Genomic DNA, 27,966 nt, shown 5'->3' with positions numbered 1-27,966 from the left:
CATGGAATGGAATCTTGGACTAATGTGAGGTGATGCATTTTGGGAACTCAATTGCAAGAGGAAAGTATGCATTAAATGGGAGGATCCTTGGGAGCATTGCTATACAGAGGGAGCTTGGGATGCAAGTCCATAGTTTCCTGAAGGGGACAACGTAAATGGATGAGATGGTAAAGAAAGTGCACGGTATGTCTTCACTAGTCAGGGCATTGAGTATACAAATTGACAAGTCATCTTGCAGCTGTATGAGACATTATTTAACTACATTTGCAGACTGTGTGCAGCTCTCATCCCCAAATAATCGGAAGGATGTGCAGGCTTTGGAGAGGGTGCAAAGGAGATTTACCAGATTGTCAGCAAACCAGCCGTCAATTTCTCGTCCATAAAATTTACTTAACGTCGTCCCCTTGATATTTATGAATACCAAACAGAAACAGGCCCATATTCTGATCTCTGTGGAATAACACCTAACGGGACACAAACCCATGATGAAACTGATATGTATCTATTATTATGACCTAACGCCAAGGATGAGTTGCAAAATGATTAATTGGTCTTCACGTTTCCCTGGGTCTCACGCTTTTTCTAAATCTTGCTATTTTCTTGATTTCAAGTTCAGCATTTGGATTATCCCCCTCTGCATTTCTCCGTATGTGTTGGGCTTGGCTTGCATTAACGAAGAGCAAGGCTTATTGTTATGGACCAGGCTAGGCTCCTTCAAACCATTTCAAGAATGTAGTCCAGATCCTAACATTGCTAGTTATTTTAAGCAGGTGTAAAGTGTATATTCCAGGAGGTATGCAGTTGTTCAAACCTGGTAGTTTTAAACAAAATAGAATTTATTTAAAGGAACACCGAAATAAACACAAATAAAAGAGAACTGAATACTGAATAACTTAACCTGTCCAAAAGCCCAATAGATCAACCCAACTTAATGATGCTGTTCCAAATACTTGCACCTTCTCCATAAACACCCCTTGGGACAAAAGATAAAATGAAACACAGGTTCTTTCAGGAGAGATGTCATAGAGGGGGTACTAGCATGGAGCTGCTTCTTTGTGTCCAGTAGCTTTCAAACTACCTGACTGTTTTTAGTGTAATAAGGCTGCACCAGATTATAGTCGAACAGACTTTTTGGGAAATCCTAGCTGTCAGATCGCTTCTCCTTCATCAGGCAGCTGGGAGCACGATAATAAGGCACTGAATTTGTAGCAAAAGATCACAGTGTCATGCAACTGATACCATGTATTGAACATAACTAGATTGCTGTTAAGTCTTTCCTCTTTTAGAATGGGTTGCAGGTTTCGGTTCATTAATATCTGTGTTTTCTCCTGTCTCATCTGCCAATCTGCTATTTGCATCCTATGATTAAAATTACACATTATAAAGTTACCACCATTCCACGCTATTATGTGTGAGGGGGATAGCTGGTGGATTAATTTGAGGGTCACCACAGCTCAGGCAAGGGGAGAGATTGGGAATCAGAATCCTTCATGGTCACTCGAACTGGTGCAATAATTGAGCCACACTGTTGGCATCACTGTGTGTCCATCCAATCAAGCTAACCAACAAACAGTGATGCATTTTTCTCTCATCCTTCTAACCTCTGAACAACCTCGACAGTGTCTCCTCATAAAACAACCTTAATTTAAGTGGAATCTGTTACAATCTGTAAATATTACCCATTTCAATGGCTGTGACACATCATCGCCAAATAGAGTCAGGTCAGGCAGCATGGAAATAGGCCCTTTGTCCTCACTGGTCCATGCTGACCAGATTTCCCAACGTGAACTTGTCCTATTTGCCTTTGTTTGGCCTATATCCCCCTAAACCTCTCCTATCTATGTAGCTGTCCATATATCATTTAACTGTTGTAATGTTACCAGCATTTGCTACTTCCTCTGGAAGCTCGTTCACCCTCCCCCCCAGCACCTCCCCCAACCCCCCACGCCCCCTCTCCCCCCCACCCCCCCAGCACACGCGGACACAGACACATACACAGGCACACAAGCCCTCTATGTGAAAAGGTTGCCCATCAGGTCGTTTTTACATCTTTCCCCACGAACGTTAAACTTATGTCCTTAAAGTTTTGGGCTCCCTACCCCAGGGAAAAGACTGGCTATTCAGCCTATTCATGCTATTCATGATTTTATATGCGTCCAGCTCCGACACTCTGAGGAAAAACTTCCCAGGCTATCCAGCCTCTCCGTATAACTCAGACCACAGAGTCTTTGTAACATCTCTGCAAATCTGTTTTCGCACATTTGCCGTTGAATGCTGCAACTCTTCATGTCATAATGCACTCACAATGCCCTTTCTCTCTTGCTTCGTAATTTAAGAACTGTGCAGAAGAAATTGTGGTGGTGCTTAAAATGTTCCCAAGACACTGTTGATCTGTCGGAGATAGTAAAGAAAAACGTGGTTCTCTCTTTTTAGCTGAGGTAAAGTTCGAGAGGGGATGGGACAAGTAGTGTGAGCTGAGGGCAATGGGGATGACATTGTCCTCATTCAAGGACAGTGAGTAAACCAGACCACAAACGTTCAAGGTGGATTGACTAGTGCAGCAAAGGATATATAAAGACTTTTAATTTTGTGGTTTAGATCATGAATTCAAATTCTGAGTCTTGGACATGATCGAAACTTTCATAACAAATTAGAACATTATAGAAAGACACATCATAAGGCTGCAGACTCAAACCACAGAGCAGCAGTGTGATGGCTTAGTGGTGTTACCAGTAGCCTATTAATCCAGTGCGGCAGGGAGTGATCTGGGTTCAGATGTCGTCATGGCAGATTGTGGAATTTGACTTTAAAAGGGTGAAAATAAGGTTTACAAAGCTGTAAACGAAAATGGAGAGTTTGAGACATATGAATAACGTGGGACTTTTTTTTACACTTGGGGTGAAAGAGGCTGAGGGCTGACTTTATAGTGGTTTATAAAATCACAAGGGCACAGATAAGGTGAACAACAAAGTTCTTCTCCATAGAGAAGGGGAGTTGAAAACTAGAGGGCATAAGGTTAAGGTGAGCCAAAGGATCTGTTGTGTGATAGCATGACCTAATAATAAAAATCTGGAATTTAAAGGGTTACTAATGATCACAATTCCTACATGGGTCACTAATGTCCTTCAGGGAGGGAAATTTGCCGTTCCTGACACGGTCTGGTTTCCATTTGACTCCTGTTCCCCACATCCATGTGGCTGACCATTAACTGCGCTCTGGGGATCGGTAAGCTGACCAGCAATTGCTATGAATGATTAACACAAGGCAACCATGAATAGATAGCTGTGGGCATGCGGGATTAATATGATGGGCCGAAGGCATGAAACCTGTGATTTTCTGTTTCTATATGGAAGCTAAGATCTTACACGGAATAGCCAATAAAGTGTAAAGCTGGAAAACGCATAGCAGGTCAAGCAGCATTAGAGGAGCAGGGGAGTCGAAGTTTCAGGCCAGGATCTTCAACAGTTCTGCGGTTGGGGAAGTTGGCTGAGTAATAATTTGAAGGAGGGGTGTCAGGTTGGGGGGAAGGTAGGTGGGATGGCGAAACGTAGATGCACATTGGAGGTGATTGTGATGAGTCTCTGGACCCAGGGTGGCCATGACATTGGGGGAGTGGGAGGGTGAGTTGAAATGGCAGGGAACCGGAAGGTGGGGTGATTGGAGCGTAGAGACCACAGATATTCCCTGAACAAGTCCCCGAGTTGTTGTTCAGTATCTGATGAGAGGAAACCACATTGGGAGCAATGGATGCAATAAATCAGGTGAGAAGAAATGGCAATGATCCTCTGTCAGATTTAGAATGAATCTTTGGGGCCTTGGACAAAAGTAAGAGGAGACATGTGAGAGCAGAATTCCTACCTCCTGTAGACACAGGGAAAGATGCTAATATGGAAGAGAGATTGGTTGGGATTGTCAACCTCATGAGGGGGTCGAAAATTGAATGGTCCCTTTGGAAAGCGGATGGGGTGGGAAGGGAAATATTGCATTGATGATGGGGTCTGACTATAGGTGGAGGAATTGGTGGAAGCTGGATTTGCAGATTGAGGTGTGAGGGGCAGGGGGACTCTTTCCTTGCTGTGGTTGGGGAGTGGTGTTTCAGGGCCAGAGGTGTGGAAAATGGTGGAGATGCGGTTGAGGACATTGTGGATCACGGGGTATAGAAAACTACGGTCGTCAGAGTAGGAGGCCATCTCGGATGTTGTGGAATGAAATTGTTCACCCCGGGAAGAGATACGGCTGAAGCAAAGGAATTGGGAGTAAGGGATCACGTTTTGACAGGGGAGTTGGGTGGGAGGAGGCGTAGTTAAGGTAGCTGTGTGAGTCAGTGGATTTGAAACAGATGCTAGTGTTGAATCGTTTGTTGGAGATGGAGGTGAAAAGGTCCTGGAAGGGGGGTGGGGGGGGGGGGCGGGAGGTATCTGAGATGGTCCAGGTGAATTTGATGTCATGGTTGAAGGTGTTTGTGAAGTAGATGAACTGGAATAACCTTGTTGTTACACTGTTCCCACCAGCTATGCTTATTGCCACACACGACCAGTCTGCTTCTCAAAAAGTAAATCAATACCTAAATTAATAGTTAGTTTTATACAGCCATAGAAACACATGGAAACCAAACCTTCGGTCATCTCATCCATGACAATTAAGTTTCCGAAACTGACCTTGTCCAAATTGCTTGCTTGTGACCAATATCCCTCCAATTTCTTCCGTTTCACATACCTTACCAAATATCGTTTAAATGTTGTCATTGTACCCATTTCCACTGTCAGCTCGACCAATGGATGCACCAGCTTACTTGGGAAGAAGTGACCCCTGAGGTCCGTTTTAAATCTTTGCTCTTTCATCTTCAACCTATGCCATCTGCTTTTGGGTTGTCCAATCCTGGAACAGTGATTATTCACGTTATCTAGACCCCTCATGATTTTATAAACGTGGATGGTCACCCCTCTGCCGCAATGCTAGAGCCAGTTCAGCCTCTCCCTATAGCTCAAACCCCTTTTTGTTTTTCTGAATCCTATGCTGGGTGTGAGGCAAATGCCAAATGTTTCCCCTCCTTATGTCTCTGTATGACTTTGTCTAACGGTCTTTCTTTCTTTGTCTCTGTGAACTTGAGTTGGAAAGGTTTTGAGGGTGATGGGCCAAATTCTGGCAAATGGAAGTAGATCAGCATGGGAGATCTCGTCCGCATGGACAAGTTGGGCACAAGAGTGTGTTTACATTTTTAGATTAGATTACTTACAGTGTGGGAACAGACCCTTCAACCCTACAAGTCCACACCGACCTGCAGAAGCGCAACCCACCCAGACCCATTCCCCTGTATTTACCCCTGCCCCTAACACGACGAGCAATTTAGCATGGTAAATTCACCTAACCTGCACATGTTTGGACTGTGGGAGGAAACCAGAGCAGCCGGAGGAAACACACGCAGACACGGGGAGAATGTGCAAACTCCACACAGTCAGTCGCCTGAGGCGAGAATTAAACCCGTGTCTCTGGCGCTGTGAGGCAGCAGTGCTAACCACTGTGCCACCGTGCCATACATGCTGTATGTCTCCACCATTCTATGGCACTAGTGGCAGCAAAACGGAGTTTGATATTTGGGAAGTAAGAAAAAGATAAAGTTTTGCCCTCTCCCCTGTACTTTGTCAGTAAATGCTCACATTCTTCATTGTGTGCTACCATAGTGCCTTCTTTTCTGTGATGATAACAGTTGCTTGATAAGTCCCAATTACATGTTCCATTCCAGAACGATTTGCCAAGCCCGTGCTGAGGGTGGAGCCAGCTGAAGTATTCGAGGGACTCCAGTTCACGCTGACGTGCACTGTCCCGGCAGCATTGCCCTCCGTCCGGCTTCACTACTCGTTTTACAGAGACAGCGCCGCCCTGCAGACTGCACCTGATCGAGGAAGCGTGTACACCATTAACTCAGCGGCTGCAAACGTTTCTGGGAATTACGCCTGTGAAGCGATCGATACAGTTTACAGACTGATGAAGAGGAGCAACAGCATTCACATTTCTGTTAAACGTAACTATCTATCATTATTGCAGTGTCCGAAGAACATATTAAATACCCTTCAACCCATCAAGTCAGATACAGCCACCTCACTATTCTCTAATCCCCATTTCCCCAGCACGTGGCCCCATAACCTTGCATTGCGAAGTCATATCTAAACACTCTTCAATGTGATGGAGGTTTTGGCGTCTTCCAACCTTACAGGCAGTAAGGTCCAGAGCCTCTGAGTGAAAATGCTTTCTCTCACATTTCCTCTAAAAACTCCTGACCCTTACTTTCTATCTATAAACCCTCTCTCGGTCATTGATCCCTCCACGAAGGGCATTACGTTTCTTCCTGTTTACCCTATCTACACGCCTCATCATGTTATAAATCTCAATCATGACCCCCACCCTCGTCTCAATCCCCTTTGCTCCTAGGAAACAAAAACACTTTCTCCAGTCTCTCGCCATCACTGAAACTCTGCAGCTCCAAGGGCAACATCCTGGTAAATCTGCCTCTATACCTTCTCCCTGTGCTGTGCTGTCCCTCCTAGAATGTGGATTCCAGAACCGAGTGCAATACTCTCACTGAGGTTGTATTTATTTGTTCCAAATTCGATCGCAATCGTCACCAAATCTGACCTCGAGCTGACACGATGTTAACAGCCTTGATTGGCCTTGAAGGATTATTAGGAATCTCATGCACTAACCCCGTCTCGGCATTTTCTTGCTCTCATTCTGATCACTGAGCTTCCCCAAGCCCAGGCACTCTACAGGTTGAAACAGAAACATGTCCTTCTGCTTTCCAGAAGCGTTCGCCATCCCGATGTTGACCGTGCATCCTGAGGGACAGCTGTTTGATGGCCAACGGGTTAAACTGGTGTGCTGGATTGAAGAGTATACCTCCCAAGCTTCCTTGTGGTACAGCTTTTACAGAAATGAGGTCCCTCTCCAGTCTCCATCAGACCACAGTAATTACATCTCTGAATCAGCTCATCCGACAGACTCGGGTACTTACCATTGTGAAGTCACAGACGGGAACGTGTGGAAACGCAGTCATCAGCTCTATTTGTCCATCAGGCGTGAGTATCATATATTATCGTCCGTTTCTTAACTGTTAAAGACTCAGAATAGAGACAATTTATCATCACACCCCACATCTCACAGACATATATTGGAGAGCTAGAGACAAAGAGCACAACGTATTGGGTGAGATGGGGAGATATGTCATCATACAGAGACTGAGGAGCCTGTGAGATTCACTGCCTAGTAAATTATTGGAACATGTATAAGGTAACAGGCCATTCGATCCTTGCAGCTTGATATGCCCATGCACTAGGATTGTGGCTGCTCTTCCAACTCAGTCTCTTGGCCACTTGCACTCTTCCTTTCGGCCCTAAGCATTCTATTCACCTCCTTCTTGAACAGCATTAAATGTTCTAGCTCCGACCATATGCTGTGGCAGAGAATTCCACAGGCTCCCCACTCCCTAGGTGAAGGCATTCCTCCCCATTTCAGTCCAACTCCATCTCCTTTAGAATGCGACCCCGGATGTCTCTCGATTATCAATAACAGTTTTTCTGCACTTACCACTTCTAATTAGTAAGTTTGTAGGTGACATGACATTTGGTGGAGTTGCGGACAGTGCGCAAGGTTGTCAAAGAATAATAGATCAGCCTGATAGTTGAGCACAGAAATTGTATATGGATTTTAATCCAGTGTATTATGAGCTGATTCATTTTTTGGTAGGCGAAATGCAAGAGAAAAATATACAGTAAATGGCAGGACTCTTGGGAGCATTGATATACAGAGGGATCTTGCAGTGCAGGTTCATAGTTCCCTGAAAGTGGCAACCCAAGTGGATAACGTTGTAAAGAAGTCATATGGCATGCTTGTCATCAGTCAGGGCATTGAGTGTAAACGTTGGCAAGTCATACTGCAGCTGCATAAAACTTTGGTTCTGTCTCATTTGAAAGATATACTATAACAAAGATGTGGAGTCTTCTGACATGGTGCAAAACAAGTTTACGTAGATGATGCCTGGATTGGAATATGTGAGCTATGAGGATAGGTTGGACAAACTTGAGTTGACTCCAGCAGAGGATTGGACGCTGTAAGGAGACTTGTATGACGTATACAATATTATGAAAGGCATGGACAGAGTGAACAGTCAGAGTCTCTCTCCCCGGTTGGAAATATCAAATACTAGTGTGGGGAGCACAGCTTTGAGGTGAAAGGAGGAGCGTTTAAAGGAGGTGTGCGAGGAAAGGTTACCTCAGAGTACAAAAGGATCTTGATCAATTGGGCCAATGGACTGAGGAGTGGCAAGTGGAGTGTAATTTAGATAAATGTGAAGTGATGCATTTTAGAAAGGCAAATAAAGGCAAGACTTATGCAATTATTGGTAAGGTCCTGGGGAGTGCTGCTAAATAAAGAGACCATGGAATCCAGATTCACAGTTTCTTGAAAGTGGAGTTTGGATGCAGATAGATTGGATAATGAAGAATCTAATTAGTATCCTTTCCTTTACTGGTTGGAGCATTGGGTATAGGAGTTGGGAGGCCATGTTGCGGCTGTACAGCGCATAGAATATTGTGTGCAAATCTGGTTTCCCTCCAAAAGGAAGGATGTTGTGAAACTTGAAAGAGATTTGGCAAAAAATGCAAGGATATAAGGTTGGAGGAGTGGAGGGGGAGACTGAATAGGCTGGTGCTGTTTTCCCTGGAATTTTAGAGGCTGAGTGGTAACCTTATGGAGCTTTATAAAATCTTGAGGAGCATGGAAATGACAAGTAGGTCAAGTCTTTTCCCTTGGGTGGGCTCGTCCAATACTTGACAGGTAGGTTTAGGATGAGAGGGGAATAGATTAAAAGGACATAAGGGGTAACAGTTTCACACAAAGGATGGTGCATCTATGGAATGAGCTGCCAGAAGAAGTGGGGAGGCCACTAAGATTACAAAATTTAAAAGGCATCTGGTTGAGTGTATGAATTGGAAGGGTTTAGAGTTATAAGGTTCAACTGCTGGCAAATGGAATGAGATTAATTTATGATATCTTGTCAGCACGGGCGAGTTGGACTGAAGGTGCGCTATATCTCTATGACTCTATGATTCTACACAGAGAGTGATAGGTGCCTGGCACACACTGCCAGAGCAGTTGGTAGAAACAAATACGACAGCAATGTTTACGAGGCATATAGACAGACACTTGAATATGTAGGGAGTACAGAGATCAGGACCACATGTAGTCAGATGGAATTCGTACAGAATGACATCACAATAATGCGTAGACACGATGAGCTGAAGGGCCTGACCCTGTGCTGTACTATTCTATGTCCTAAAAATTCAGAGAATCGGCTCATATTCTGGGCTCAAATCGCACCATAACATATGGGAGAATCTAAATTCAATTCCAAAGGCTGATTGCAGCCCAACAACCATCGAATGTCCTCTGTGCAATTTGGGATGAGCAATAAGTACTGGAGTACCCAGTGACACCCACATCCAACGAATGAACAAAAACAAAAGGATATGCATTTTTGTGTGACTGTGGTGATGTTCATAGTTGAGTTTGCAATTAATTCCGCCAAATGCAATGATCAATGATTACAGGAATTCCAGTGTCAAAACCGGAACTAATAATTCAACCCGGAAAGGATCTGATCGAAGGAGACCCAGGATCCTTAATCTGTTCAGTCTCCAATGGTTCTCTGCCGATTTATTACCAATTCTACAACAGCTCAAGTGTGGAACTGTACTGGGAGCTTTCCAACAACACTGAACTTGTTTACAACATTGGGCCTATCAGCAGAAGTGACGAAGGGCTTTACCATTGTTCAGTGAGAAATGAAGTCACAGGCCCTCAGCACAGTGAAGACATAGAGATCACAGTGATAGGTAAGTTCACAAGGACTCTCTCCCAAAGAGTAACTAAACCATCAGCTCAGTGAAAACTGCTGCTGAGACCAACTCAAAGCTGGTGCTTCCTTCTTGAACGCCATACCTTTGACTAAAGCAACACAGAGACTGAGAGAGGACTGCAGATGCTGGAGATCAGAGTGAAAAGGTATGGAGCTGGAAAAGCACAGCTGGTTAGGCAGCATTCGTGCAGCAGAAGAGTCGATGTTTCGGGCATAAACACTTCATCAGGAATGTGATGAAGAGCTTATACTCGAAACGTCAACTATGCGTTTCCAGCATCATACTTCCTGAAACAAAAGCGGTACAGCCTTGCACATCAGAATCATAGAGCCCTACAGTAACAAAACAGGCCCTTCTGCTCAAACTACTCCATGCCGACCAAAATGTCCATCCCAATGTACCTGCACTTGGTCCAATATCCTTCTGAACCACTCCTATCCAAGTACTTGTCCAAATGACTTCTAAGTGTTGTTGATGTATCCTCTTCAACCACTTCCACTGACAGCTCATTCCATATGCGTTACACCCGATGTGTAAAAGAGTTGTTCTTCAGGTTTGCCTTTTAATCTTTCCTGTCGAAACTTAAACTGTTGCCCTCTAGTCCTCGACTCCACAACGTAGGGAAACAGACTGAGTTCATTCACCCCAACCAAGATCTTACACACTTTTTTGTGATATCAGCTCAGTCTCCTACGCTTGAAAGGAAAAAGAGCTAAGCTTATCCAGCCTCTCCCTGAAACTCAGACTGTTGAATCCTTGCAATATCCTTGTACATTTCTTCTGTATTCTCTCCAGTTTAATGCCATCCTTCCGTTGCATTAGTTTTTTTGAATCTATCGAATTCCGTAACTCTCTTTTAAAACCGTTGTGTCAAACTGGTTCCCGCTGATGGCCTGAATTAATGGGTAAACTCTATGCATTTTGATCACGGTGTGTTTTCTCCTCAGTTCCTGTTACAGATGCTGTGCTAACTTTTTTCGTTAACGGGACTGAGATACAATCTGGGGACCGCCTTGTTCTCCGGTGCCGGGTGAGGGAAGGCACAGAGCCCCAGTTCGTTTGGTACCGTGACAACACGCCGCTAAGAAACGGCAGTGCAAGCTACCAAGTGACTGCCGACGGTGGTGAGCTGGTTATTCATTCATTCCAGAGAGATGATGTTGGAAGGTATCATTGTGCAGCAATCAACAAAGGAGCCAACCACACCATTTTTAATGTGACCAGCGACTACATCGAATTCACGCTACGAGGTAACATTGACATTCAGATTGAACATAGACAGACAACAGAGAAAGACCATTGGCTCCATCCAGTCTGTGCCAATCAGAAACTGTTAACCATCTCAGTTGGGGAGGTGATAGCTGGGTGGTATTAACATAGGTTTTTGATCCAGAATGGTGATGGGTGTTGTTCCTGGTGGAATTTGAATGCAATAAAAAACTGGAATTAAACACCTCATGGAGAGGGCAGTGTGGAGAGTAGATTTACCAGGATGTTCCCTGGATTTTAGCAAGGAAGAGAAGGAGGCTGGATAATCTTGGAATCTTTCCTGTGGAACAGGAACTGCTGAGAGGGGAACCCAATAGATATAGAGACATAGAATCATAGAGACGTACGGCATGGAAACAGACCCTTCAGTCCAACCCGTCCATGCCAACCAGGTATCCCAACCCAATCTAGTCCCACCTGCCAGCACCCAGCCAAATCCCTCCAAATCCTTCCTTATTCATATATCCATCCAAATGCCTTTTAAATGTTGCAATCGTACTAGCCTCCACCACGTCCTCTAGTTGCTCATTCCGCACATGTACCACCCTCTGCGTGAACAAGTTGTCCCTTAGGTCTCTTTTATATCTTTCCCCTCTCACCCTAAACCTTTGCCCTCTAGTTCAGGACTTCCCGACTCCAGTGAAAATACTTTGTTTATTTATCCTATCCATTCCCCTCATGATTTTGTAAACCTTTAAAAGGTCACCCCTCAACCTCTGACGCTCCAGGGAAAACAGCCCCAGCCTGTTCAGCCTCTCCCTATAGCTCAAACCCCCCAACGCTGGCAACATCCTTGTAAATCTTTTGTGAACCCTTGTAAGTTTCACAACATCTTTCCAACAGGAAGTAGACCAGAGTTGCACGCAGTATTCCAACATTGGCCTCACCAATGTCCTGTACTGCCACAACATAACGGGGAAGGGACTGGGGGAAAAGGAAACCGGTGTTCCCCGTAGTAAAAGGGTCAGTAACAATGTCAAGGATGGAATCGTCATTTTAAATTGAAGGACGGGAGGTTTACAGGGAGATTTGAGGATTGTTTCACCCAAAGTGTGGTGGGGGTTAGAACATACTGCCGAGCAGGAATCTCCCAACCTTTACAAAGTACTTGTATCGGCACTTGAAATGTCATAACATTGAAGGCTGTGGAGGGTTAGTGTGGGAAAGTGGGGTGAGTGTGAGAAAGTGGGGTTGGTGTAGGTAGCGCAGTGGGGCAAATTCTGCCACACTCTGAGACTGTCGATACCTCTATGCCGGCAGGGAGTTACATATCTGTAGGTGTTGGTCAGTCTGATATTAGCTGTGTACCTCATGCAGGGGTGATGTGATAAAAATTCCTGGTGAATTTGTTAACGTGAGCTGAATATTCTTGTTGGATTCCAGCTCAGGGTTATTCCAAGGAAATCGTGGCGTCGCTCCTCCCAGTTCTGCTGTTGGTTGGCCTGGTTGTGTTGTGGTACTACATCCACTGGAGGGACACAGGTCTGTAACATCCCATGGGAATGGGACTTGTTCCACATCCTCACACCATGACAGTGCTACCCCCCCCCCCCCACCCCCCAACACAATGTAACCTTTCAGCTGAATGGGAGAGCCGGGGGAAGAAGGTGAAGGTCGGGATATGGAGTAGGCTGTGTTCCTGACAGTCGGGAGGGAGAGTGCTCATAACGCTAGCCTGCTGGATCAAGTAACTATGACCCACCACACCCCACCGCTCTATGTCAACGCACCTCAGAGAAGAGGAGAGATGTAAGACCATGAGAGTCGGGAACAGGATGAGCACATTCAGCACCTCAGGATCTTGCTCTGTCATTTAGTGCAATGCATTTGGATCAACTTCACTTTACTGCCTCACTCTCTTTAAACTATGATTCGTTAAAACATTGTCTATCTATTCCTTAAATTTATTCAGTATCCACTGAGCAGGCTGACCTAATCCTACCCGTAAATTGTATCCTAGCCGAAGCTTAACCCTAAACTTAAACCTAGCTCAACCTTAAAATTACCCTAAAACTAACCATAGACTCAAACCCATCCTTAACGCAAACTCAGACCTTAAACTTAATCGTAATTCAGTCATAACCTTAACCCTAACTCTAACTTTGGCACTAACGAAACAGCTAATGCTAATCCGAAACCTAACTCTAGCCCTAGCTCTAACCCTAATCCTAACCTGCCTCTAACCCTACTCTTAATCTAAAACATACACCTCACCATAACTCAAACCTTAAACCTAACTCTTAACATAACACTAACCACGAACCTCAACGAAATACCCTAACACTAACCTGAACCGTTATCAGAATCCTAGCCCTCACACTAGCCCTACCCATCACCCTAAACTTATGCAGCTGCTATATGTTAAGCTGTTTAGTGCATTAAGACAGGCTTGACAATTATCATCTATTGATGTGTATGTTCCCTGTTTATGACTGAGATAACACTTCGGCAGCTCCTGTCTGTGACAGTGCAGAGCTACTGTAAATTATGCTGAGAATATTCTCTCTTTACCGGCAGGCAATTCGTCAACTGTGTCACAGCCCAGGAGGTAAGTGACTGAAACTACAGTTTTTATATTTGCCATCGTTTATCCCGATTCCTCTCAATCAGGGAGAGACGACAGAAATGAAGAAGTCACAGAAGGAGCTTGGATATGACTGCATCCTTTTAACCTGCGTCTTATCGACAAACCAGGATACTATTCTCCAGGAAGGTCCCAGACAACTTCTATTCATTATCGGGAATGATTCTATCACTGGCTAGGACAGCATTTGTTGTCGATCCCTAAGTGCCCCAGAGAGCAGTAATATTTAACCAGGATATTGAGTCACATGTTGGCCCAGCCCAGGTAAGGACGGTGGATCACCTTCCCCAAAGGATAAGAGTGAAAACAAGATAGAGAACTGGGCAGCTCCTTGAGGGTGAGAAAACTCCATGTTTGGATGGAAACCAGAGACATGTGACCAGGAAATACCAGATCTCGCTGAGTCTTTTTAAAATTTTGTTTGATAGCTTTGCCGTTTTCTTAAATTTGAACATGGTTTTGAAAGCTTTGTGTTCGAAATGACGACTTCCTTTCCTTCTCCTTTCAACTGGAACTAGATCCCAACCTTCTGATGAAGGGGCAGCAGCCAGCAATCTGGAGTACGCAGTAGTTGGAGCAGCACGCACTGCTGGTGAGTGCCATTGTATCGGTGTGATTAAAGAGCCCCACACAGTTAGAGTGTACTGTAACCTGGTAGAAATTCTGGATAAACATCCGAGCCGTCAGAGGGGCTCGAATGGGGCCGATTTCCTTAGAGCAGCGGTGGCTGAAGTGTTATGCAGAAAGTAGTTAACAGGAGTAAGACATTCAGCTCTTCTTGCTTGCCCCGCCGTTCATTGCGATCATGGCTAACCATCCAACTCAAATTCTGGTTCCTATAGCAACTAGGAATAGGCCATTAGGCCCTTCTGGCCTGCTCTGCCCTTTTGATAGAATCATGGCTGAACATCCAAGTTAGTCCCTGCTTCCCCGCTTTCAATGCCCAAAATTTCAATCCCTTTAACCCCCCAAAATGCTAACTGCTTGTTTGTGATGTGCAAAATGATGAGGAGCTTAGAAAAGATAACAGGAAGAAACGTTTCCTTCTCATTGGAAGGTTCAAAGGGGGCCATGAAAAGAAAAAAAAACAAAAGAAAAGTACAGCACAGGAACAGGCCCTTGGGCACTCCAAGCCTGTCCTGATCATCATGTCCAAACCAAACTAAAAAAAGCACCTCATGCCCTTACTTGGTCTCTACCCCACTGTTCCCTCCCTGTTCATGTGACCACCCGTAGGCCTGTTAAACGTGCCTACTTCCACAGTCACTTCTGGCAATGTTTTTCAGGCTGTAACCATTTACTATGAAAAACTTCCTTCGCACAATTCCCTTAAACCTTTCCGTCTCTCACCTTGAAATCTGCCCCTTTGTAAGTTGAAACATCAACCCTGGAAAAAGCCTCTCACTATCTTCGCTACATATGCCTCTCATAATGTCGTAGATCTCTATCTGGTCTCCTTTCAAAAGCTATCTTTCCAGTGAAAACAATCCAAGTCGATTTAACCTTTCCTCTTGGCCAATGTCCTTGAGAGCTGGCAACATCCGAGTGAAAATTCTCTGCACTCTTTCTAATGTTTCCACATCGTCTGGTAGGTATCTTATATTCCCAATTCCTCTGCCTGCACTGTATCTGCTCCCAGGAGGACCAAGTTCCACCACAGAACACACCAGATGGCCTCCTTCTTTAAATACCATAATTTCCTTCCCACGTGGTTGAAGAAGCCCTCCAATGCACCTCATCCACGTCCTGCACCTCTGCCTTCAAAGCCCACCCGTCCAACCGGAACAAGGACAGAACCCCCGCCCCCCCCCCCCACCCCGTCCACACGATCCACCCTACCAAACTCTGCATAAACCATACCATCCGCTGACATTTCCGGCGTCTCCAAATGGACCCCACCACCAGGGATATATTTCCCTCACCACCGCTTTCCACTTTCCAAAAAGAGCGTTACCTCCGTGACTACTTGGTCAGTTCCACGCCCACCCTTCCCTCCTGGCACCTTCCATTGCCACCGCAGGAATTGCAAATCCTGGGCCCACACCTCCCCTCTCACCTCCATCCAAGGCCACAAAGTGGCCGTCCACATCCTTCAAAGTTTCACCTGCACATTTGTCAGTGTCATTTACTGTACCAATTGCACACGATGCGGTCTCCTTTACATTGGGGAGACTGGATGCCTTCTTGCAGAGCGCTTTAGGAAACATCTCTGAGACACCTGCACCAACCAACCCCACCACCCTGTTGCTGAACGTTTCAACTCCCCGTCTTACTCTGCCAAGGACATGCAGGCCCTGGTTTTCCTCCACCGCCACTCCCTCACCCCCTGTCGCCTGGAGTAAGAACACCTTGTCTTCCACCAGTGGACTTCACCAGTTTCCACATTTACCCTCTCCCCACCTTCCCCCAGTTCCAACCTGACAGCTCAGTACCATTCTCACGACCTAACCTACCTGCCAATCTTCCTTCCCACCTATCCGCTGCACCCTCCTCTCCGACTTATCACCTTCATCCCGACCTCTATACACCTATTATACTCTTAGCTACCTTCTCCCCAGCTTCACCCCGCTGCATTTATCTTTCCACCCCGGAGGGTCCCTGCCACATTCCTGATGCAGGGCTTTTGCACAGAACGTCGATTTTCCTGCTCCTTGAATGCTGCCTGATATGCTGTGCCTTTCCACCACCACTCAAATCTTGACTCTGATCTCCAGCATCTGCAGTTCTCACTTTCGCCTGGCTAACAGAACAATATACAATACTCCAAATGTGGCCTGAGCAAATAATAATGAAGAGGAGCACGTTTCCTGTACAGCAGTCTTTAGAGAGGTCTTGGCTAACTTAGTGATTTCTAATGAAATGTCTCTATATACATGTTTATCTATCTATCTAGATAAGATCAGAGGAACATGAGATATGGGAGCAGAATTAGGCAATTCAGCCTATCGAGGCACCTCACCCCTCGATCGGGATCGATATATTCCACAACCTGACTCTCCTCCTTTCTCACTATTAACCTTCATCTCCCTTCCTAATCAAGCTCCTATCTATCTCAGTCTAAAATGTATTTGTCCATCAATCTCTCTTACCTACGTATCTATATACTCTATTTGATCGATAGATCATTTAGCCCTTTATAGCGAAGCTGTCACATTGATGTGTGTTTCTTGTGACACTTTATTTCTTTGTTGGAAACTCCACTGCGGATTTGATTTATTCAGAGGTCACCGCCAAAAAGAGAACAGAGCCTGGTAAGGATCTCTTCTCTTCAATACGACAAATGTATGAGATGGGATTGGGGGAGATCAGTGGGGGTGAGATTACTGAAGCTCCAACAATAGTACGATCCCAGTGGCTCAGATAGTGGAAGCTCCAGCCAATGAGAAACAATCTCCAATCTGATCTACTCTGTTCCTTTCTTCTTCTGTCGATGGGGTAAAGGCAAATAATTCAGAGATGGGTTAAATGTTGTCAGCGACCCAAAACAAATTCAAAGAGCAATTAGAGAGGTATGGGTGTGTTGGTGGGTGGATTATGATAGTAGTTGCGTTGAATCACTTTTTGCACATGTATATACATTCTGTGCATGAGAATGGTAGTGGGGCATATACTTTATTCTTCACTGAGGCAGTTATGGATCATTTTCGCTTAAAGCTAACAACTGCAGATATTGCAAACCCGACACAAATTCAGACATATCTGGAAAAGGTCAGCAGGTCTGGCAGCGTCTGTGGAGAGAAACAGAGTTAGTTTTTCAGAATATAAACCCAGAAAGTGCTAGAGAAACTCAGCAGATCTGGCAGCATCTGTGGAGAGTCAGAGAGCAAGTCCTTTTTTTGTCACATAATGCTCAGATTGATGTGTGTGTCTTGTTAGACTATATTTCTTTGTAGAAAACACCACTGCGGGTTTGGTTTATTCAGAGGTCAACGCCAAAAAGGGAACAGAGCCTGGTAAAGATCTCTTCTCTTCAATACTACGAATGTATGAGATGGGATTGGGGAAGATCAGTGGGGGTGAGATTACTGAAGCTCCAACAATAGCACAATCCCAGTGGCTGAGAAAGTGGAAGCTCCAGCCAATGAGAAACGATCTCCAATCTGATCTACTCTGTCCCTTTCTTCTCCTGTCGATAGGTAAAGGCAAAGAATTCAGAGATGGTTTAAATGCTGTCAGCGACCCAAAACAAATTCAAAGAGCAATTAGAGAGGGATGTAGTTGTGTATGTCGGTGGGTGGATTATGATAGTAGTTGCGTTGAATCACTTTTTGCACATGTATATACATTCTGTGCATGAGAATGGTAGTGGGGCATGTACTTTATTCTTCACTGAGGCAGTTATGGATCATTTTTGCTTAAAGCTAACAACTGCAGATATTGCAAACCCGACACAAATTCAGACATTTCTGGAAAAGGTCAGCAGGTCTGGCAGCGTCTGTGGAGAGAAAGAGAGAAACAGAGTTAGTTTTTCAGAATATAAACCCAGAAAGTGCTAGAGAAACTCAGCAGATCTGGCAGCATCTGTGGAGAGTCAGAGAGCAAGTCCTTTTTTTGTCACATAATGCTCAGATTGATGTGTGTGTCTTGTTACACTTTATTTCTTTGTAGAAAACACCACTGCGTGTTTGGTTTATTCAGAGGTCAACGCCAAAAAGGGAACAGAGCCTGGTAAAGATCTCTTCTCTTCAATACTACGAATGTATGAGATGGGATTGGGGGAGATCAGTGGGGGTGAGATTACTGAAGCTCCAACAATAGCACAATCCCAGTGGCTGAGAAAGTGGAAGCTCCAGCCAATGAGAAACGATCTCCAATCTGATCTACTCTGTCCCTTTCTTCTCCTGTCGATAGGTAAAGGCAAAGAATTCAGAGATGGTTTAAATGCTGTCAGCGACCCAAAACAAATTCAAAGAGCAATTAGAGAGGGATGTAGTTGTGTATGTCGGTGGGTGGGTTATGATAGTAGTTGCGTCAGAATCACTTTTTGCACATGTATATACATTCTGTGTATGAGAATGGCAGTGGGACATGTACTTTATTCTTTACTGAGACAGTTATAGATCATTTTCATATAAAGCTAACAACTGCAGATACTGCAAATCTCAAACAAATTCAGACATTTCTGGAGAAACTCAGCAGGTCTGGCAGTGTCTGTGGAGAGAACGAGAGAGAAACAGATTTAGTTTTGCAGCATATAAAGCCAGAAAGTGCTAGAGAAACTCAGCATCTGTGGAGAGACAGAAAGCAAGTCCTTTTTTTGTCACATAATGCTCAAAGCCGATTGGCTAAATATTGTCACTCACCGATTTGAGATGACAGAGAAAATAAAAGCACCGCCCATTATATTGTTGCTCAGAGAATTGAGCTTACAATTATCATGCAGATGCTTCTCAACACCCATAAACTAATTTTCAACTGAAATTGGTCTTATCTATAATGAGATCTGTCTCTCATTTCAGTCACCGTGTCAGGGGATGAGCTGTAAATGTCACGTTCGTCCAGGCCATTATCCTGTTCTCTCATTAGACAGGGAAAGACCGAGAGAGGGGGAGAGAGAGAGGAGTGGGAGGATTGTCAAAATTAATTTGCCGGTCATCATGCATCATGAGAGAGGAGAGGTTCATAAGGAGAGTTCTTCAGGGTAATTTCAGCTGGTGTGAGAATTGTAACCATGCTGTTGGCAAATGCTTTGCAAACAGCAGCCATCCAACCAGGTGAACTACACGGAACTAGCAACATACAGGAGTTAAAACCAAAATATATGCAACTTGAATAGTCGTTTCTGAACAACTGGGCATGTGACACAAAGGCTGATGAGATTAAGATGGCCTGTTCAAGATGTTGCACTGACCAGCATCCTAATAACTGATCAACCGTTTTATTTATCAGAAAACCAATTGTACGATTTTAACAGAGCCGAATTTTCAAAATGCGATATTCTGCAGTGTCGGGATTGATTAAGAAATTCGGAATCCAATTAGAAAGTGTTGCACTGATTCTTTTTTCTTTTTTTCAACGTTGACAAGAGCAGAGCTATGATTTCAACAGATGCAGCTCTGTATTTAGTATTGATCAGCCTTCGATGGGTCCGGATCCGTTTCATCTTGTTGTATTTTATTTTCAGGGAAGAGTATTGTTTTCTCCTCCGATGGTAAGAAGGTATGTTACATTTTAAGTCTAAATAGACCACGGCTATTGCCACAGAAAGTACAGGTAGATTTATTCCTTGCACCCACAATGTAAAACATCAACTGCTGATTATTATCAGACTAACTGAAGCATACGTCATAGAAAGTAGGAGAAGGAGTCGGCCATTCAGTCTTTGCAGACTAAACTCCCCATTCAATAAGATGATCCAACTCAGTCTCCTGTTCTCCCATTTTCTCTATTTAGTCCTTAAAAACTCTATCCAACTCCTTCCTAAACAAGATCCTGTGTTCTGGCCCTGACTGCTTTTTGTGGCAGAAAACTCCACAGGCTCTCCACTCTCTGGGTGAAGACATTACTCCCCAACTTAGTCCTACTCCGTTTTCTTTAGACTGTAATCCCCAGGTTCTGGACTCACTCCTGTTCATCGGGAACACACTTCCTGTGTTCATCATGTTTAGTCCTGTTACAATTCTATTAGATTCGCCGTCATGCTTCTGAACTCCTGTGAATATAATCCTAACTAATCCAGTGTCTCTCCATCCGTCAGTCCTGCCATCCCAGGAATCACATTGGGAAATCTTCCCTGCAGACACCCCCCCACCCCACTCCTCCCCATAGACAGAACGTCCTTCCACAGATATGAAGACCCAGTAACTGCACACACCATACGACAGGATGTGGTCTTACCCGGTGCAAGTGCAGCGAGACATCACTGTTCCTGGTCTCGAATCCTCTCACTATGAAGGCCAACATTCCATTTACCTGCTTCACAGCCTGCTGCTTCTGCAATGTTCACTTGCAGTGACTGGTGTATGAAGGGCACCCAACCTTATTACACTTCACCCTTTCCCAATCCATCACTATTCAGACAATTCACCATCCTGTTTTTGCTCTCAATTTGATCATCTCACGCTTATCCACAATATCCTGCAGCTGTCGTTCAATGGTCCACTCATTCAACTTGTCCAAATCACACTGACGCATATCTGCATCCTCTTTCTCTGCTCCCCCTCCCTCCCAAGTTTGTATGTGCCTTTAAACACATGGAAAATAACCGGCAACGCATTCTCATTGGAGTAGATTACTCACTCTTTCGTATTTCACTTCCAATGCCCAGAGACAAGTGAGTTTCAAAGTTGGGGCAATATTGGTGTTGATGTTCCAGTTCCCTTTCGTACTTTATTACAACATCACTGATAGTGACGTTAAATACTTGCCAGTCCGTTGTCATTTGCACCCAATTGGTAACAGCAGTGTGTACCATCTACAAGATGCACTGTAGGAAGTCAGCAAAGATCCTCAGACAGCACCTTTCAAATCCGCTGCCAATTCCACTTAGAAGGACAAGGGTAGCAGACGTGAACACCAACCCTAGTGAGCCACTCAACATCCTTTGGAAATACATCAGCCGTTCCTTCATGTCGCTAGGTCTAAATGCAGAAATTCCCTCCCGACGTGAATTGTGAGTTAACCTTCAGAAGGTGGGAGTACAGTGGCTCAGGAGAGCAACTGGAGACAGGGCAACAAATTCTGGGCCCAGCCACGATGCCGTCCCATAAGTAAATGGAAACAAAATCAGACCATCTCCGTCTACTCTATTCCAAAGAAAGCAAGCTGAGCTTATCTAGCCTCTTTTCATTACTGAAATGCTCCATCCTAGACAACATCCTGGTTAATCTCCTCTGCATCCCCTCCAGTGTATCAGATCCTTATGATAGTGCAGACGTTGGCCTCACCAAAGTCCTGTCCCACTCCCACATCACCTTCCAGCTTCTATCTCTATATAGCACATCACAGCAGCATGTAAGACTTGAACTCTGCCCTCCTGGCTCAGAGATTGTGACAGTATCACTTTGCCGCCAGATTTCTAACTTGTAAGCCCTGAACCGCCTTATGGTGATTCCCATCTTCCTCTGAGACTCACTGCTACCTGTACCCCAACTGATCTCTCCTTCCCCTTCTGCTTCTTGCTCCCACTCGATTCCAATTTCATTCCAATATCATTCCATTGCAGGATTCGAAGACTGACCCCGATGATTATTGTATCACATACGCCACACTGAACCTCAGCGAGCCCTCGCTGGATGAAGATGGAGGGGATGGAAACATTTACATGAACATTCCGCGGAAGTAAGAAGCAAGAAGTCAGATGGTGTGGGGGGGGGGGGGGGTTCATTCGGTTCTATACACCGGTTGATAAAGCGGGATAATGCAATTCCTGTGTACAGATAACAAACTTCTTAACTTTATGATGGACACCATTTTTCGCAATGCATTTTGACTACCACTTATTTTCTTCTGGGGAAGCTATTTTCACGTCAGTGTGACCATCAATCAATTCTGGACACCACTGGGTTTTGAATTTACCAAATTCTTTTGGCTGCTGGTTGTCTTTGGATATTTAATACCTGCATCTCCCTCGCTCTCATGTACATATCTGAGGATTAAGCTTTTCATTTGGTCGACGTTTAAGGGGAAGAATACATCTGGCCCCTTCAATGAATGGACGATCAGGAATCCGTCCCATACTGACTAGAACAGAACTTAGAACAGAAATTGTCAGACAGTTCTGACAGGAGGGAGATACTAAAACAAAAGCCAGGCAGTTTTAATGGTTACTTTTCAGGGTGAATATGTCCTGTGATGTGGGGCTCGAACTCGCAAATTTTTGCCCCACGGACAGAACGGGCACTGAGCTGCAAGCCATTGAAGATCAGGACGGAGGAAGCATGGCAGATTGGGAGTCTCCATGGAGGAGAGATCTCTCAACAATACAAAACCCCTGCCGGATGCTTTGACCTGGCTTTCTGAGATTCCGAACACTGTTGTACGAATGTGTGGGATTTCTCTCGCTGCAGATGTTCTGGAAACGCCATGTTGACTGGGGTGGGGTTATCACACACCTCCAGAGTAGCAGACTTGAACTTTGAATGAGGAAGCAATGGCCTGGTGGTATTATCTGTGGACTTGAACTTTGAATGGGGAAGTGATGGCCTGGTGGTGTTATCTGTGGACTGTCAATCCAGAGACCCCAGTAATAATCTGCCGACCAGGGTTTGAATGCCAGCATGGCAGATATTGGATTTTGAATTCAAAAAATATTTCTGGACTGAAGAGACTGATTGTCACAGTGAATCGATTGTCAGTAAAACCCATCTGGTTCATTAATGTCCTTTAGCGAACAGAATTGCCATTCTCACCTCTTCAGGCCTACCTGTGACACCAGGTCTACAACAATGCGGTTGGTTCTTAAATTGCCTCTGGCATTTAGAGATGCAAAATAAATGCTGACCTATCCAGTGATGCCCTCATCCCGTGAATAAAAGAAAAGTTGACCCCTCAGTTCAGAGGTAGGGACATTGCCACGGCAGCACATAAGGGCTCGGTTTGATGTTAATACATGCTTTGTTGAAGGTGTTAATATTTTAACACTGCCCTCGTAATGATCTGAAAACTGCTCTCCATCAGGAAAGAAGCAGATCTGATGACAAATTGATAAACACCATCAGGGGCAATGACAGTGTGAAAGTGGAAGGTTCTGGTCAATAGGACCCATGTGTCTTTCAACAAACCAGCAGGACTATGTCGATGAATTGTTGAGCATTAGACCGAGCAAAGACTCGGTCTATCAGTTTTTAAACATCATGGCCCTTCGTTGATGCAAAGGATGTAAGGCATTGCTGGCAAGGACAGCATGTATGCCGCTAATCACAGCGTCACAGAGTCATATAGCAGAGAAACAGAAACTTCAGCCCAACTCATCCATGCTGACCAGGCTTCCGAAACTGAGCCATCCCCATTTGCGTGCACTTGACCCATATTTTGCGAAAACTTTCCAATCCATGTGCCTGTCAAATTCTTTTAAATTGTTATAAGTGTATCTGCCTCCATAGCTTCCCATGGCTGCTTGTTCCATATATGCACCAAACGCAGCATGGTAAATTGCCCCGAAGGTCTGTTTTAAATCTCTCCACTGTCATCTAAAATCTATGCCCTCATTTCCACTTTCCAACCGCGGCATAAAGACCTTGGCTATACATCTTATGCATGCCCCTTATGACTGTATAAACCTCTATAGGGCCCACCCCTCAGACTCTGACCCTCCAGAAAAAAAACCCTCTCAGGCTATCCAGCCTCCCCTTATTATTCAAACCCATGAGCCTTGATAACATGCTTGTAAACTTTTCCTGCACCCTTTCCGATTGAATAACAGCAGGGTGAGGAGAATTGTATGCAATACTCCAAATATGTCCTGCCCAATGTCTTGAACAGCCATAACATGACGTCCCAACACCAGTCCTCAATTCTCTTTTCCCAATCCATCACCATTCAGAGTATAATCCACCTTCCTGTCCTTGCTCCCAAATTAGCTAACCTCACGGCCACACTAAACTGCATCCGTCTTGGTGGCCATTGCTTTTGTACAGAATAATTCCGTATTCAGTGATGCACAAAATTACAGTACATAACATATTGGGAGATTTTCTTTATTAAATAGAGATAAGCTGGTGCAACCCTACTAATGCGTTATGAGATGATTATCAGAGAATTAAAACTAAAAGAATTGTGAATGCGGTAAATCAGAAATAAAAACAGCAATTGCTTGAAAAGCTCAGCAGGTCTGGTCGCATCTGTGGAGAGAAACCAGAGTCAATGTTTCAGATCAAGTGACCTTTCTACAAAGCCATGTGAGCTTAAGGGGGATAGAATGTGGATAATTTGGAGAGAAAGGAAATGAGGGGAGTGGAATGGAGTGTGGGGCATGGAAAACACGAAACTGGTATAGAGTTGGACAGGTAGAGGAAACAGGGGAGGGGAGTAGAGTGGGGGCCGGGGAAACAGGGAGGAGGATAGAGTGGGAGTGTTAGGGGAAATGCGAAGGGGGTAGAGTGGAGACAGTGGAAACAGTGGAGCAGAATAGAGTAGGGGACAGGGGAAAGGGAGAGGATATAGAGTGGGGGATGGGGGAGCAGGGGAGGAGAATAAAGTGGGGACCAGGAGTAACAGGGGAAGGGGCAGGGCAAGCACGGGAGGGGGCTAGAGTGGGTGCACGGGAAATAGGAAAGGGGGATAATCTATCCCCCTTCCCCCACTTCATCGTTTTCCACCCTATGTCCTCTCAATCTCCCGCAACTCTATTCTCCTCCCCATTTCTACTCAATGATCCCTCCTCTGAACCTTGCCTCCTCCACTCTATCACCCTCTCCCATTTCCTCCACTCCTCATCTCTATCACTTTCCCATTTCTGTTGAACCCCGCTCTACCCATTCCTGTTTCCCCTACATCCCAATCTATCCTCTAATTATGGGCAGCATGGTGGCTCAATGGTTAGCACTGCTGCCTCACAGTGCCAGGGATCCGAATTCGATCTTTTTCAATGGGGGTCGGGAGGGGAGCAGGATGAAAGGGGCTTTTCCTGCTCCTATTTGTGATGTGTCTATAATTTGTTGCGGCCAGGTGATGTAACTGTACACAGAAACAACATTCCTGTTCTCTATCACCTTGGCATTGTAACTGTGATGGAGAGAATATGGGAATTATGTTGCGTAGCCTCATACACCACAGACTAGTTAGCGTGCACACACCCACAGCACCCACCATGTTAACCCGAAACTGGGAAGCACATTGGTGACATTACCCACCGTCATTTCCAAACCGAGCTTCCTCACATCACACAGAAGGCAAACGTGTGGACTGCAGATGCTGGAAGCCAGAATTTAGATTAGAGTGGTGCTGGAAAAGCACAGCAGGTCAGGCAGCATCCGAGAAGCAAGAAAGTCGAAGCTTCGGGCAAAAGCCTTCTTGGTGTGCTTTTCCAGCATCACTCTAAACTAAACTCATATCACACATTGCCTTTCGAGTTCAGCTTGGTCCGACTGTCAGTCACATGTTTCACAGAAGGCCAGTTACTGTCAGGGGAGGAGCTGGTGAATTGAAGCAGAGATCGAGCAGTCAAGATTGAACTGTCACTCAAAACTGTCCAGCACAGAGGCAATGGGCTGAAGGTCCTCCTTCTATGCTTTCCCTTCTCCATCACTCCAAAGGCCAAATCCTTAGTAACCACGAGAATGTGGTCATCAATTCAAATCAATTCATGTTAAAAAAGATCACGATCTTTTACATTCGCTCATGTGACGTGGGCATCATTGGCTGGGTTAGCGTTAATTGCCCCCATGCTTAATTTCCCGAAAGGATAGTTAAGAGTCAATGGCACGGAGTTGTAGAAGTCTACAGCACAGACAATAGCCTATCAGCACATCGCATATGTGCTGGTCAAAAGTAAGCACCTCATTGTTGTCTAATTTCATTTCCTCAGCACTTGGCACATAGCCTTGCCTTCACAAGTGCACACCTATATTCTTCTACAAGGTGATGATGGTTTCGTCAAGGTGGGACGGGAGAGATACAAAAGAGTCCAGTATTGCAATTTTTTCACACAAAGGGTGGTGAGTGTCCGGAATAGGTTGTCCGTGGAGTGATGAAAGTGAATGCAGTTTTGTCATTTCAAACACAAGCACATAGGACTAGAATAAATTGTAAAAACTAGGCGCCACTGGCATCTTGGCCCAGATGGACTGTTCCATGCTTTAGAACTGCATAACACTTTGTCTCTACTCTCTCTCACACACTCTCTCTCTCTCTCTCTCTTTGTCTTTCTCTGTCTCTCTCTCACACACACACACATACACTTTCCCACACACTATCTCGCTCTCACAATGTTTCAAATACACACACTTTCTATCTCACATTCGCACACTGTCTCACACACACATTCTCACACACACGCACACAAACTCTGTCTCTCTCACGCACACAATCTCACACACTTGTTCCTCTCACTCACACGTTTCCTCTCACCCTCACACGCGTACACACTTATTTTCATCAAATCTCTCTCTTTCTGTCTCACGCAGACACATTCTGTCTCACACACACCCTCACACAGACACATACATTGTCTCACACATACTCTCAATCTTTCACACTCACACTCTCTCTCACACACACACGCACTCTGTCCCACACACTCTCTCTCACACACTGTGTTACTCAGTCTCTCTCACACACACATTTTGTCTCACACACTCTCTCTTATACACTCTCTCTCACACATTCTTTCACACTCTTTCTCACACGCGCACTGTCTCACACACACACTCTCTCACCCACTATTTTTCCCTATCACACACACAGTCTCTCCCTCTCTGTCGTGCACACTCTCTCACCCATAAACACACACTGTCTCGCTCACAAACTCTTTCCCATCCACACAAATCGCTGTCTCTCTCATGCACACACACTCACCCATTCTTTCCTCCCACCAAGTCTCCCTCTCACCCTCACACGCATATACACACGCTTACTCTCATCCAGTCTCACCTACACTCTCACACAGACACACTCAGTCTCACACTCTCTCATGCACATACATACTCTGCCACCCGCTCTCTCTCTCTCAAACACACACAGTCTCACACACAATCTCACACCCACCCACCCACACACAGACCCTCTGTCAGAAGTCTGTGCTCTTTTGCACTCCACTCTTTCTCACACACTCTCTCTCATACACTTGCTATTCATTACAAAGCCATTCCATGACTTTTATAAGAAACAGCCCAATTGGAGATACAACCTCTGGAAATGAGGGTGAAAATTGACTTGCTGTGCAGTCAACAGTTAAACTATCCAAGTACAGAAAACAGAGGGCTATAGTAACAGCCAATAGATAAGTTACAAAGAGAGTGTGGTGAACAGATTAGCAAAAGTTTTAACAAGTCAACAGAAAAGGGAAGAGCAAATGTTTGTTTTAAACATAAATAGAAAAGGAGAATTGAAGCGAGGCTGGAACAGAAAAAAAGTGACAGCTAATGCAGATTTGTGGTGAATGATGATTTTACAGAGGGGAGGAAACTAGATTATTTTGTTCCTCAGGGAGAAGATATCGCGTTCCTCAGGGAGAAGATATCGCGTTGGATTAACATAAAATCTGTCCACTGGAGATCTCAAATCATACAGTGACAATCTGCAATGCTGTCTGATGTTGTGGTA

The 27,966-nt window shown here is 44.9% G+C and overlaps 1 protein-coding gene across 3 annotated transcripts in view; it reads left to right on the top strand.

Annotated features, from left to right (window-relative positions):
• Positions 1-22,063, top strand: part of LOC140470981 (Fc receptor-like protein 5) — a 44,266-nt gene extending 22,203 nt beyond the window's left edge. Inside the window, exons 10-20 of one of the 3 annotated variants that reach the window (XM_072566895.1) lie at positions 5,744-6,022; positions 6,801-7,073; positions 9,603-9,887; positions 10,859-11,161; positions 12,564-12,662; positions 13,698-13,728; positions 14,283-14,356; positions 17,658-17,717; positions 18,373-18,432; positions 19,889-19,923; positions 21,929-22,063. In XM_072566895.1, the coding sequence (XP_072422996.1) occupies positions 5,744-6,022; positions 6,801-7,073; positions 9,603-9,887; positions 10,859-11,161; positions 12,564-12,662; positions 13,698-13,728; positions 14,283-14,356; positions 17,658-17,717; positions 18,373-18,432; positions 19,889-19,923; positions 21,929-22,048 (1,619 nt within the window). In that variant the 3' untranslated portion in view covers positions 22,049-22,063. The remainder of the gene's footprint in view (positions 1-5,743; positions 6,023-6,800; positions 7,074-9,602; positions 9,888-10,858; positions 11,162-12,563; positions 12,663-13,697; positions 13,729-14,282; positions 14,357-17,657; positions 17,718-18,372; positions 18,433-19,888; positions 19,924-21,928) is intronic. The other 2 variants (XM_072566896.1, XM_072566897.1) reach the window with 2 other exon arrangements.
• The last annotated feature ends 5,903 nt before the right edge of the window (positions 22,064-27,966 follow it).

The sequence above is a fragment of the Chiloscyllium punctatum genome, chromosome 52, assembly GCF_047496795.1.
Source record: "Chiloscyllium punctatum isolate Juve2018m chromosome 52, sChiPun1.3, whole genome shotgun sequence".
NCBI lineage: Eukaryota > Metazoa > Chordata > Chondrichthyes > Orectolobiformes > Hemiscylliidae > Chiloscyllium > Chiloscyllium punctatum.
This window is presented reverse-complemented; position numbering and strand designations above follow the sequence as displayed.